This window comes from Cucurbita moschata, unplaced genomic scaffold (assembly GCF_002738365.1).
Source record: "Cucurbita moschata cultivar Rifu unplaced genomic scaffold, Cmos_1.0 Cmo_Scf00035, whole genome shotgun sequence".
Taxonomy (NCBI): Eukaryota; Viridiplantae; Streptophyta; class Magnoliopsida; order Cucurbitales; family Cucurbitaceae; genus Cucurbita; species Cucurbita moschata.
The window spans coordinates 557,420-569,438 of record NW_019268551.1 but is presented as its reverse complement, the minus strand read 5'-3'; the positions used below and the strand labels follow the sequence as shown (position 1 = coordinate 569,438).

Here is a 12,019-nt window from a genome sequence, read left to right as displayed (position 1 = left end):
GGGGGGGGGGGGGGGGGGGGGTGTTGTGATGAATGCTAAAAGTACAGAACATAAGTACCCTAATTACAGCATCTCCAGGTAAATCATTTTACAAATTCTTGGATACAAATTGAGGGAAAATGTACTCACTGACTTTCATGATCTGAGGAGGAAGCAGTCCTCCCATTATCCATCCCAGATTTATACTCAAATGATATAAATTTGTTCCCATTAGGAAGTTGTGAGCCTTGGTGCTGACATTTCCACATGCAAATGAGATTAGATTCATTAATTCATGAGATACAGTAATAAATAAATAAATAACTAACATAAATGTTTAATCGGAGGGCAAATGATGGATATGAAGAAAACCATGCCCAAAAAAGACAAAGAACCCATTATAAGAACTAAAATAAAATAAGCAATAGACATCCGCTTGGATTTCAACATACTCCAACCTGATATGGCATTAAGGTAATATCCAGGACATGATAGAAAATAATATTGGACGATATTCTTAATAAAAAGATTAGAATAACTGTTCAGTACTGGTACGTTCTTCATTATTAACGATATTCTTTTTATAGGAAACAATAACTTTTCATTCATATATGAGAAGATTAAAAGCCAAAAACTCTATGACAATAAACTTACAATGCACTCCACCGAGTTAATGTTGAAAAACGAGTAAAGGAAATTCGAATACTACCAGATCAATGACAAGCTCTATTTTCTCCTTCCATAGTAGTGCTTCTTGGATATTGAAGGCCGCCATCTGCAAAGCAAATGCTGATTAAAATCAGTGCACCCATCAAGGTTTTGACTATTGAAAAAAACATGTGATGAAGCAGGGCATCCATAGTATGTCCAGTCCAACAAAATTTCCTCATATGCAAAAAATAAACTATGAAAAAACAGAGAAAACGGGAAGCCTAAAAAATTACTGTGCAACTTGTTAAAATTATTGAATTCTGAATAAAATTATGATATACCAACCCTCCCCTATCTACGAAATAACGATTAATAATTGAAATTGATCCAAATAAAGAATGAGAGAAACCAGTAGCATAAATTATTCATACGTAGATTATCAATGTGAAGATAAGACGATGGGCAAAAATCATACAATCTTCATCAATCAAGTCATTGGAAGTAGGAACAAACCGTAATTCGATGGTACTTCTCTTTCTTGTTGTAAACAGACAAGACGTAAACCATCTACAACATCAAAAATAGGAATTGAAATGGATCGTTAAAGTAATATACAATGAAGGAGTGTTAGAACCATTATTCACACTAAACGAAATACCAAATTAAGAAGGTGAAAAATTCAGAACCGTGAAATCACAATCCTAATGGCTGATGATCTGATACGAGATACACATATTTATCACTAACTCATCCAACAGGCTTAAGTATGTATGTTAGTAATTGAAAATTGGAACTGGGAAGGCATGATTATTTGCAAGATCATCTAGTTGTACATGGAATTGAAAATTGAACATAGTCTCGCGGACTAGAGTGGTTAGATATCTACTTCAGCGGGAAAGTTATTATATCCCAGGATTTTCTGACGCTAAAAGCCCAAAAAGGCAAACTAAACTGCCAGGCCATACCAGCAATAAGAAGAGGTGGCCAAAACTTGGCTTCATTCACCGGAAAATATTATAAATGCTTGGTTTCTTTCTGCCTTAACTTGGCGTTGTATTCTGCCTTAAATAATTAGAATTGAAAATGCATTGTACGATATACGTATCAATTATCAAAGAGTCAAAGACACACGAACAGGAACCTCAACCAGTGGAAAAAGGTTAATGCATCGTCAGGATGCTCTCTCTCTCTCTCTCTTGGTGGCACTGTGGACTTTCTGAGCATCATGATCCTGAGTTATGAACAAATCCACTATAGAATAGTTCACTCGTTAAGGAGTCCAAACTACAAACAATTGCAACCTCCTTCCCGCAAGAAGATACAAAAACAACTAAGATATTTAGTCCTCGGTTGCAGCCAATTCTGCCTTTGCAGTAGAGTCTAGTTGTTGCAACAAAAAATAACTTAAGTGTAACAGGTAAGTTGGCTACATTCGAAGTCTTAAATAAACTGTTTAGTTCAGCTAAAGCAAATAAATAGCTTTCATCCTCGCAATCACAAGACAAACATATTGTTAAAGAGAGAAAAATGGAAATAGAAATAGAAATAACAACTGACATGTCCATTGTGCGTCTTCAAGCCACGATCCTCCACTCTACAGTTTCCATCTACTAGCATGCTCTTAATTGGAACCTGCCTCGAAAGATCATAAAACAGGCACGTAAGAAATTCATTTCTTTAAAAAAAAACGTAAGAATGCGGATGGATATGATACAGGCATTTGACGCAATTTAGCCATTCGTGCATAGTTATATCTTATACGGAGATTCTACAACTTCACTCGAAATACAAAACACAACACCAAAAATTGAAAATCCTGAACTACATCACACAACACCTACTTGATTATCCTGCGGCTTCCTCTTATAATACGCCAGTAACCGAGATTCAAGCACAAAATACCGCATGTGAATGAAGGACCTGCCAATCTTCCGCCGGCCATACCGCACCATCCAACCTTCATACACAATCTTCGACGACATACCTTTAACAAACTTGATTTGCGCCAGATGAATTCCTCCTACAGGCCTAAAAATGAATATCTGAAATAATCAAATAGAGTATGCACAGTTTCGCAAACTCGGAAGCTCAGAAAACAATCCTTGCTTCCTTGCTTCCACAACATCAGTAGAGTTCAAGTGACTTGATCGATCATCGCGACGCTGAGAATTTCTGAGGCAAATAATCGAAAACACAGATTCAGACGTCCGGCATGGCAAGGACAAGAACTTTCAAGTTTCTAACCACAATTCCAAATTCCTCACAAATTCACTTTTGCAATTTGAGTCTACCAGTAAAGACAACAAATCAAACCATTCTCTCTTTAAAGTGAAAAAGAAATTCAAATGACAAAACAAAAGAGAATCGACTTTAGAGAGGAAGTGTAGGTCCATCGGGCGAGCCGTCGGAGCAACGGGATCGGAGAAACCGCGACATCTAGGAAGTGGTGGCGATGAGAGAGAGAGAGAGAGAGAGAGAGAGATCGGACGATTACGCGGGTAAAGATACTGATGAAATGAAGGGCGAGGGAACCCACGTAAGTGAAAGAGTGGTGTTGGGAGGAGGAGCAACACGTGTACGGTGGTGATTTGGCGGTGACGAAGATGATGGTGGGTGATAATAACAGAGCTTTGGCGCCGTCACGAAATCCAAATAGACTCAAAACTAGGTGGCGACCGGTGTGGGGGTTTACCTTCGTAAGGTCCATTGCGCTTGCGGTGGGGCCGCTCAGACACGAACAAAACTTATATAATTTTTTATTTTCTCAGGAATCCGGCAGGATAAAAAATCCACAATAATGTGAAATGACCAAAATATCCTCCTTCAATGTTCAAAGATTTGTAATAGTTTAGTTCTCGGAAAGGGCATTTTGGGCAAAGAGATATATTTTCCGTCTAGTAGCGTGCCTCGCACGTGCAACGTTGTTTTAATTATTTTGAAAAAGAATATCCATTTATACACTAAACACAAAAGTTATATCGATTAAAATATTAAAATAATAATTATACCAATTTTAGAAAACAAGTAATAAATACGGATGATTTTTCATTTATTTGTCTTCCTTTTTTTCTATTTATTTACGTGATAAATTTTCTTACTATTTTTGTGTAAATTATTTTTTTATTTAGCTTATTGTAAATAAAATTAAATAAAAATAGTTATAATAAATAACAATTAATCTAAATTAATTCATGTTTAATTTTTTTTTTTGCATCTGAATAATTATATTTCAAGAAGATATAAACATATACGTATATATTTATTTATATACTAAATTATTAAATCGACAAAATTTTCATTAAAAAAAAAGTAATAAATACCGATAATTTGTAGGGTTTTTTTTAACTTTTTTTTTCTTCTTATCATATTGTTAATTGTTTGGGTCAATATTGTGACGTCCGAGTACATGAATGAACCGATACTACATTCGGATGAGTGCAATCTTTATAATATAATGACTAAGAAAGACTTGAAGAACATGAAAAATACGCGTGCTAATGATGACAACATATATTGGAATAGCTGGTGTTAGTATGTAGAGATAGTACTCACTCTGAGAAACGAGAAGTAACGTGACCATGTTACAGTGGATACAAGGGAATGTCGGAGTCATCATGTGTCAAATCCGGATTCCGCATTTTGACTTGAATTCTTGCCATGTAGACATTCTACTTAACAGTAATAAAACACAAATGTGAAGCTACCGACCTTTTTTTCTTACCTTTTGACGAGTAATGCATGCATTAGGCATATGAACACGTATACCTCGATCAATAAGACACTCTTTTTTAACCAAAAGAAGCGTATGGTTGGATTTTACCCGACTAATTATTGAAAAACGAGAGAATTTGTATTCATATTAGTATATACTATAAGCTAAATTATAGAAAATATTCTCGACCAGGTTGACATTTGTACTTCGTATCAATAATATCCGTAAACTTTCAAATATTACAATAATACCCTTCAACTTTCAAACGAGTTAAAAAACATGTCAATCAGTACCTACACTCATAAAATTCGTACCTCCTTTTAGTAATACCCTCGAATTTTTTAAATTTGCTTTAATATATTTAAAATTTAAAAAAATTAGGAACGATTCTTAACGTTAGAATATGAACTTTCATTTCATCCGTCCCTGTCTAGTTTAATTTATTAATACTATAAGTAATGACATTAAAATTTATTTTTAAAGTTTATAAATATTATTATAATAATTTAAATAAGTGTTTTTTTAATTGAATAATTATTAGGGTAAGATCCAAATGCTGGCTTACATTACAAAGTTGATCAACCGCTGGCTTTACAGAGAGGAATCAGATTCTCCTCTTGCCGCCATCGTCAACGCCACTTTCCACACGCGACTCTCTCTCTCTCTCTCTCTGTTTCGGTGCGTCAAAGCCTTTTTCGGGGACCGCAAAAGGGCTGCTTCTTCCGTGACAAACAAGGCCTCGCATGGTGGGATCGGCCCTCAATCACCTTATTATGAAATCGTGAGTGCTTTCCACTTGTTATGATCACTCAATAATGTCGTCATTTTCGTTTTTTCGATCTTGTTTTTCCATTTCTACTTGATTTCCACCATTTCAAATACGAAATGTCTCTCTCTATTTCCTCTTTCTTGTCTCTGCTTTTTCCATGGCTGCTGTGTTATTTGAGCTATTAGATTGGGTTCTGTGCTGCTTTTGGTCGTTTTCTCTCAGTTGTGGATCTGTTTTCTTTCGTTTTTCATCGTTGAGATATTGGAGGTTGCTTTCAATCGTTCGATTTTGTCCAAATATGTGGATGACTTGCGATCTTTTTGAAGAAGAATCAAATTCTAAAGCGATTCTTATTTTTCGTTCAAACATTAGGTTTCTCTGTCTTCTTCATCAATTATTAGCTTCAATAATGCTCGTCTTTTCATGCTCTGTGTTCTTGCTGTGTCTTCCGAGAATTATTGGTGCTCGTACTTGCTTTCACAAAGTATTTCACGAATCATTCAGAAGATTTGAGGAAGTTTCTGTGTTAATTTACTGAATGGAAGTGTTTTTTGGGGGGCAAAACAGAACATGTTTTACTGGTATAAGAGAAGAAGACGGAGAAATAGAGTGGTAGAAGCGCTGTGAACATATGGGATCTTTCAAGGGCCATGTTCTTCCAGGGACGCTGTTTCTTCTGGTTGGTGTTTGGCACGTGTGGAGCGCTCTGCTTCGGTACGTGTCAAATCCCAACTTGTTTCGCGTCCGTGTGTGGAACCCTGTGCCTGGCTTCAATGGAAAACTCAAATACTTGGAGCTTTATGTTGTTGTCATTGGGGGTTTCATTGATTTGTGCATTGAGCTTTTGTATTCAACTCACCTCAAGTTCTTCGTTAATGGAGTTTTGAACCCTTCGCACATGAACAACTTTGAACATTCGGGGATGCTTCTCATGTTCTTCATTTTTGGACTCATCGCGCTGCTCTCTGAAAAGTCGAGGTAATTCTCTCTTGTTTCATGAACAAAGCATTTTCTATTCAGTGTTGGTTTAAAAGTTTAGGAAAATCTTGGAATGTTAACTTCTTCATTAAACTGTTTGATTACTTTTGTTAAGATCAGATGGGTATAAGTCATTACTGGGTAAGATATCAAATTAATGGTGGGAAGTATTAGGATTTTCTTTTCGGAAGGAATTTAAACCCGCAAGGACAAGAACAGGTAGACGTGCCCCGGAGAGACATATCTTTCCTGAATTGATTTATTAAAAGTTCACGAGCCTTTTCTCTTGGTCTTGGAGTAGTTTGTTTATTTTAGATCATCAGGAAAGTGAATAAGTGTCAGATTTAAGATGAGAAATACCGAGGTTTCATTCAATCATCTTAGGAACACACATGTATGGAAAACAATTGATATTAAATTGAAAGCAACAGCAGTTTCTTGTATATATGTCATAATTTAAGCTGTGCCGTTCTTGTTCTTCGCTGGAAAGACACAATTTTCTTCCCCAATTTCTGCTATCTATCAGTTTGTAGGAGCTTGTAATCCAGAGTTTGAAGTGCATTGTTGTAACAGACCAAGTCCACCGCTAGTAGAAATTGTTTGCTTTGGCCCGTTACGTATAGCTATCAGCCTTATGGTTTTAAAACGTATCTACTAGGGAGAGGTTTCCACACCCTTATAAGGAATGCTTCGTTTCCTTCTCCAACTGATGTGGGATCTCACAATCCACCCTTCTTGGGGGCCAACGTTCTCGCTGCACATTGCACGGTGCCTAGCTCTGATTCCATTTGTAACGGCTCAAACCCACCACTAGTAGATATTGTCCGCTTTGGCCTGTTACGTATCGCCGTCAGCCTCACGGTTTTAAAACGCGTCTACTAGGGAGAGATTTTCACACTGTTATAAGGAATGTTTCGTTCCCTCACCGATGTATAGGAGGGGAGGGGACATGTCTAATTTGCATATCCCACATGATGGTTGAACAAGAAAAAAAAAGGAGAAAGCAATGCCTTGTGGACCCTGAAATATTCAAATATTGAATTTAGCTGTGAATTTTCTGTCTCTAAATATATGTGCAATTTATCCTGTACTATGTCTTAATCACTAGTTTTCTCTGAAAAAGAGCTGATTATTCAACTCTCACCTATTTCTATTCAGATTTGTTCGCCTACCAGATGAAGCGCTTTGCCTGATTGCTTCCACGGCATTCTGCGCTGAGTATCTATTGTTTTACTTTCATTCAACTACTCATAAAGGCCTTGAAGGTTACTACCATATTCTCCTTGTCCTCTTGATAGGCCTCTGCATTTTGTCAACGGTTGCTGGAGCTATTTTGCCTACCAGCTTTCCAGTCGACGTGTGCAGCGGCATCGCCATCACCCTTCAGGGCCTTTGGTTTTATCAGACAGCCTTCACTCTGTATGGTCCAATGATGCCTGATGGTTGTCAGCTCAAGGACGATATGATGGTCATGTGTCATTCAAAAGATAGTGAGGTTAGAGGTGAATTTCTTGCAAATTTCCAGCTCTTTTCAATGGTCCTCGGAGTTCTTGGCGGAGTCGTAGGAGTTTACTGCTTTGTAGCAGCAAAGTACGGGCGTTCTGACCTCGGGAGCTCGAATGCCATCCATGCTCAAGACTAGATTATTTCCAGGTATGTCTGCATCAGAACTTTCATCTTTTGGTAGGATTCTCTAGGTGACCTCTAGTTTTGTTTCTTGCATAAAAACTTCTTTACCTTCATTTAGAAATTCATGCCATGTTACTAAAGTTGTTCATATAGTTTTCGAGTAATTTTGACTTGCCACAAACATTACTCTAAAAAATTTCAAACTTATCGTGTTTGAGAGTAATATAAAAATGATTTAAAAGACGTAAATAACACCTAAACGTGATTTACGAGAAAACCCCCCTAGTAATTTTTTATTGAACACTTTTACTCAAGTTCTTATCAAACACTTTTATTAGAAGTATTTATTCTAGAAGCACTTCCAAATACACTTAAAAAATACAATCTAGTAAAGCTCGTGATTGTCATATACACACGTATAATAGAGAAAAACGATACTTAACTATTTCATGTTATACACTTAAAAAATACAATCTAGTAAAGCTCGTGATTGTCATATACACACGTATAATAGAGAAAAACGATACTTAACTATTTCATGTTATTAGTTTTGTCGCCGTATTTAAGGTTAAATTTTTATGAAATTAAAAGTTTAAGGACTTATTCGTGAAATACAGGGGAAAAGTAGCTTCCACAAACCAGGAAGAAAAGAAGGAAAAGGGATGGAGAATTGCAGTTGTGCCCTTTTACAGTTCACTTTGCAATACTTTTGAGGCAAGTAGTTCTCTATAATCCTTCTCCAATGACTTTCCACGATCTTGTTGCTTGAGTTCTTTCTGTGTAATCATGTGCCATTTTATTCTTTTGGGGGACTTTGATTGAAAATTATAGCTTCTTTTGGGCACCTCCCTTCACTATTTACCCTAACCAACAACATTTAAGAATAACGGGTCGGGGCACCAACTTGAGCGTAGCTCCTCAGCTGGTTAAAACATATATGTGTTCTAAAGGGTCAACTATCGAGATCTACCAAATACTATATTAGAGTCAACTGTCGAGATCTACTAACCAAATGCTATATTAGGGTTAACTATCGATATCTACTAACTAGATACTATATTAGGGTCAATTGTTGAGATCTATTAACCATATACTATGTTAGTATTAAGATGCTGCTTTATGAATGATATACTTTTCAACTCTGATTTTGTTTTTGAATTTGATTGGGATATGAAATTGGAACTTTCAAGCTAAAATGACCTTCATGGTATAATCTCTTCGATGCTTTGTTGTATAATGGTTGACTCATAAATCAAAGTCGAAGAGCCAATTATTTAAAGATTTAAATTCAATTTTGATTTATGAATCTAAGTTTTAATATTTGGATTCTCGTGGCTGTTGTGTTATGCCTAATATTTATTTATTTAATACTTGCTTAACTATTGTTAACATATATATATATAGGTATTTTCTACCTTTTGAATGTTTATTCGCGAAATAAAATAAATTAAAAAGTTTAAGGATTTCAATGGATGTGAAACTAAAATAGATTTTTTCATAAATGTCTATGAACCAAAATAGAATTTAGATAAATTCTAGAAAAGTAAGGAGTAATGAACATCTTTGATGAATGAAAGTTCTACGTCGGCTAATTTAGGGAATGATTATGGGTATATAATTAAATAATACCATAAGAGCTTATGATCAAAGTGGACAATATTATACCATTGTGGAGAGTCGTGTTCATCTAACAACCTCGATAGTTGGTAATAAGGGTTATATTGTTTTTGCTTGGGATTATGGTAAGTTTGGTAAGTCGGCACCTGAAAAAAGAAATTTTTATATTATTTAAGAATTAGAGAATTTTTTTTACACTAAACTTTGTCTTATAATTATAATTTTAAAAATTAAAAAGTATTGTAATTTTGATGAGTTTTATCCTAAAGATTTGTAAAAAAAAAAAAAATACTTGGTTTAATAAATTATTATTATATATGTGGGGCATAAAATTTGTTAGTATTTCAAATAAAAATAAGATTAATTTTTTATTTTTATTTTTTTGTTGAAGAGGTAAGTTTTGACAGTTAATTCACTGTTTCTTTACACGTGGAGCAGCCTCATTGGTCGAAACAATCTTCTGCCAATTCTCAGCAAAATTACGACCAAATAAATAAAAATGAAAATTTTAAAACCATAAAAATTAAATTAAAAGCAAATCCATTTTCTTTTCTTTTTTACTATTTTACCTTAATTTTTCTCGAAAATTTTGTCTTCTCTAATTTTCTTTTACCATATGTCTGTAAATATTTGTCCCTATCTCTCCCAACTTTTTTTTTTCTCACTGTAAAATATTTTTTCTCTCCATCTTTGATGTCTTTTTCTCTCTCCCTTGAATTTTTACCACTAGTAACTTTTTTTTCTCTCTCTAATAATTCATCTTTCATCTTTTAATTTTTTTTTCTTCTTCTTAGAAATTTGGTAAATATAATTAATAATTCAAACACGTTTTTAATTCCATCAAAATAATTTTAAAGTCGTAGAGCTAAATATTTTAAATATAATTGACAATAGTGATGCTAATTAAATCACTCGAGCAAAAATATATTAAAATTACTTTATTTGAAATATAGGCTAAATTAAAAAAAATACCCTTAAAGTTACTTTGCCTCGGAATACCTCTAAATTTTCAAAATCAAACTTAGGAAAAAAAATCTTACAAATACCCTCACAATTAGTTTTAAATCGGAACAAAAATACCCTCTAATTTTTAAAAATTTGAAACAAAGTATGTACGTAATTTTGAAACACTATTAAACTATTAAAAATTTAATAGTATTTTAAAAATAAAATATTAATGAATTCTATCTAAAATTAATATTTTTTATTTTTTAGTTTAGAAATATTAAAATATTTTAAAGATAAAATAAGAATATTTTTATTAAATTAGGTTTAAAACAAAATTAAATTTAGTTGTAGTGATGGGATGGGAATGATAGAAAGTGGGCCTAAAAATGGGATTTGTCAGAAGAGCCCTTCATCACTCTGCAATTCTGACTCCAAATGATTCTACAAATCATACATTGACTCTCTCTTCCTCTTATCCTTCCTTTGATTGTCATGTTAAATTACCAATTTACCCTCGGTGATTCCCGTCGTCTATCGCCACTTCTTTTAATTCAACAACACGTGACTCGAGAGATTAAAAAACCTATTGTCTTAGTCGGGAACATGCGTCACAATTAGTTGAACTATATATTCACGCTCACTACTTATCACTGAACTTTTAATTTTATGTCTAGTACGACTATCAAAAGTCAATTGAAAAAATTAATTAATTTATTAAATATAAATTTGTATTTTATACCTATTAACCCATAGACGTTGAATAGTGTGGAGAAAAATATTCTTCGTAAAAATGGTTTTTTACAAAAGGGGTCGGAGTGATCAAACCGAGGAAATTGTTTACCAAAAAACACAGGTCTCTGCAAAACCGTAAGACCTTGTATGGGAACTAACATTTGCCCAGTACCAAAAGATCAAAAAAGTTGGTGACCTAATGACAGGAGAGTTGTCGATCGAAACTCCAGTGAATAGCGGTTGTAACTATAGCAGTGTTGAGAAAGCGAAATTGCTTGTCGGGTAAGTTTTGACCCACACGAGAGGGGTAACGATTTGGGCACTGTCTCAAAGAGAAGATCCGTAAAGATGGATTCGGTGATTTAATTTGAATATTATTATTTTGGATAATAATGGGGCAGTGGTATGGTTTTTGGAGTCAGATTATTTGTTGTTAAAGTGTACGGACGACGAGCGTTTAAAGCTTTGCATATTCGCACAGCTCAGTAGTCATGCTGTTCTCTTCTTTTTATATAACGGGAAAATTACATTTATTTATTATTTATTTTATTTCAATTAAATAACTTTGTTCTTTAAATTTTCAATTTATATTATTTTTACGTCTCTAATTACGTAAATAAAAAACACTCATATTTTTTCATTAAAAAATTATAATAAAAAAATAACAATATTGACCATTAAACTAAACATTATAATTTGTAAGACATGAATTAAAAAAATTAAAATGGACAAAGAAAAAAAATAATAAAAAAATAAATATATATATAATTCACCAATTTAGATATAATTTAATTGATTAAAATATTTTAAAAATTAATAATTTGAAAAAAAAAAATTAAAACTATGCAGCTGATATAAATATCATTAAATCGAGCTCTTATTATCATAATTAGAGCTTTTGTCGTATTAACAAAAATATATAATATTTTTAGCTAAATTTGAAGACGTATTATATGAAAATTTCTTGATTTTGAAAAAAAAAAACGATTAATTATATTTTTTAA

At 33.7% G+C, this 12,019-nt stretch overlaps 2 protein-coding genes across 4 annotated transcripts in view; one reads left to right on the top strand and one right to left on the bottom strand.

Annotated features, from left to right (window-relative positions):
* LOC111431056 (protein ENHANCED DISEASE RESISTANCE 2-like) overlaps positions 1-3,153 on the bottom strand; it is a 14,096-nt gene extending 10,943 nt beyond the window's left edge. The window contains exons 1-6 of the mRNA XM_023067563.1: positions 3,000-3,153; positions 2,472-2,802; positions 2,188-2,262; positions 1,144-1,197; positions 689-754; positions 130-233 (exon numbers count right to left, since the gene is read on the bottom strand). Coding sequence (XP_022923331.1) covers positions 130-233; positions 689-754; positions 1,144-1,197; positions 2,188-2,262; positions 2,472-2,612 — 440 coding nt within the window. The 5' untranslated portion in view covers positions 2,613-2,802; positions 3,000-3,153. The remainder of the gene's footprint in view (positions 1-129; positions 234-688; positions 755-1,143; positions 1,198-2,187; positions 2,263-2,471; positions 2,803-2,999) is intronic.
* A 1,749-nt stretch (positions 3,154-4,902) lies between these two features.
* LOC111431213 (transmembrane protein 45B-like) lies at positions 4,903-8,706 on the top strand. Of its 3 annotated transcripts, none has more exons than XM_023067795.1 (4): positions 4,903-5,123; positions 5,697-6,089; positions 7,248-7,742; positions 8,336-8,706. In XM_023067795.1, exons 2-3 carry the CDS (start codon positions 5,743-5,745, stop codon positions 7,729-7,731), a joined length of 831 nt encoding a protein of 276 aa, XP_022923563.1. In that variant the 5' UTR covers positions 4,903-5,123; positions 5,697-5,742; the 3' UTR covers positions 7,732-7,742; positions 8,336-8,706. The 3 variants fall into 3 exon arrangements, with proteins under 3 accessions (XP_022923563.1, XP_022923562.1, XP_022923561.1); XM_023067794.1 differs by having other exon boundaries at positions 5,484-6,089; XM_023067793.1 differs by having other exon boundaries at positions 4,904-5,123; positions 5,679-6,089.
* Positions 8,707-12,019: the final 3,313 nt, after the last annotated feature.

Excerpts from the sequence above, each read along its gene's own strand:
- LOC111431213 (XM_023067795.1), top strand. The coding sequence starts at position 5,743 with ATGGGATCTTTCAAGGGCCATGTTCTTCCAGGGACGCTGTTTCTTCTG. Across the intron at positions 6,090-7,247 it reads CTGCTCTCTGAAAAGTCGAG|ATTTGTTCGCCTACCAGATG; the intron begins GTAATTCTCTCT and ends ATTTCTATTCAG.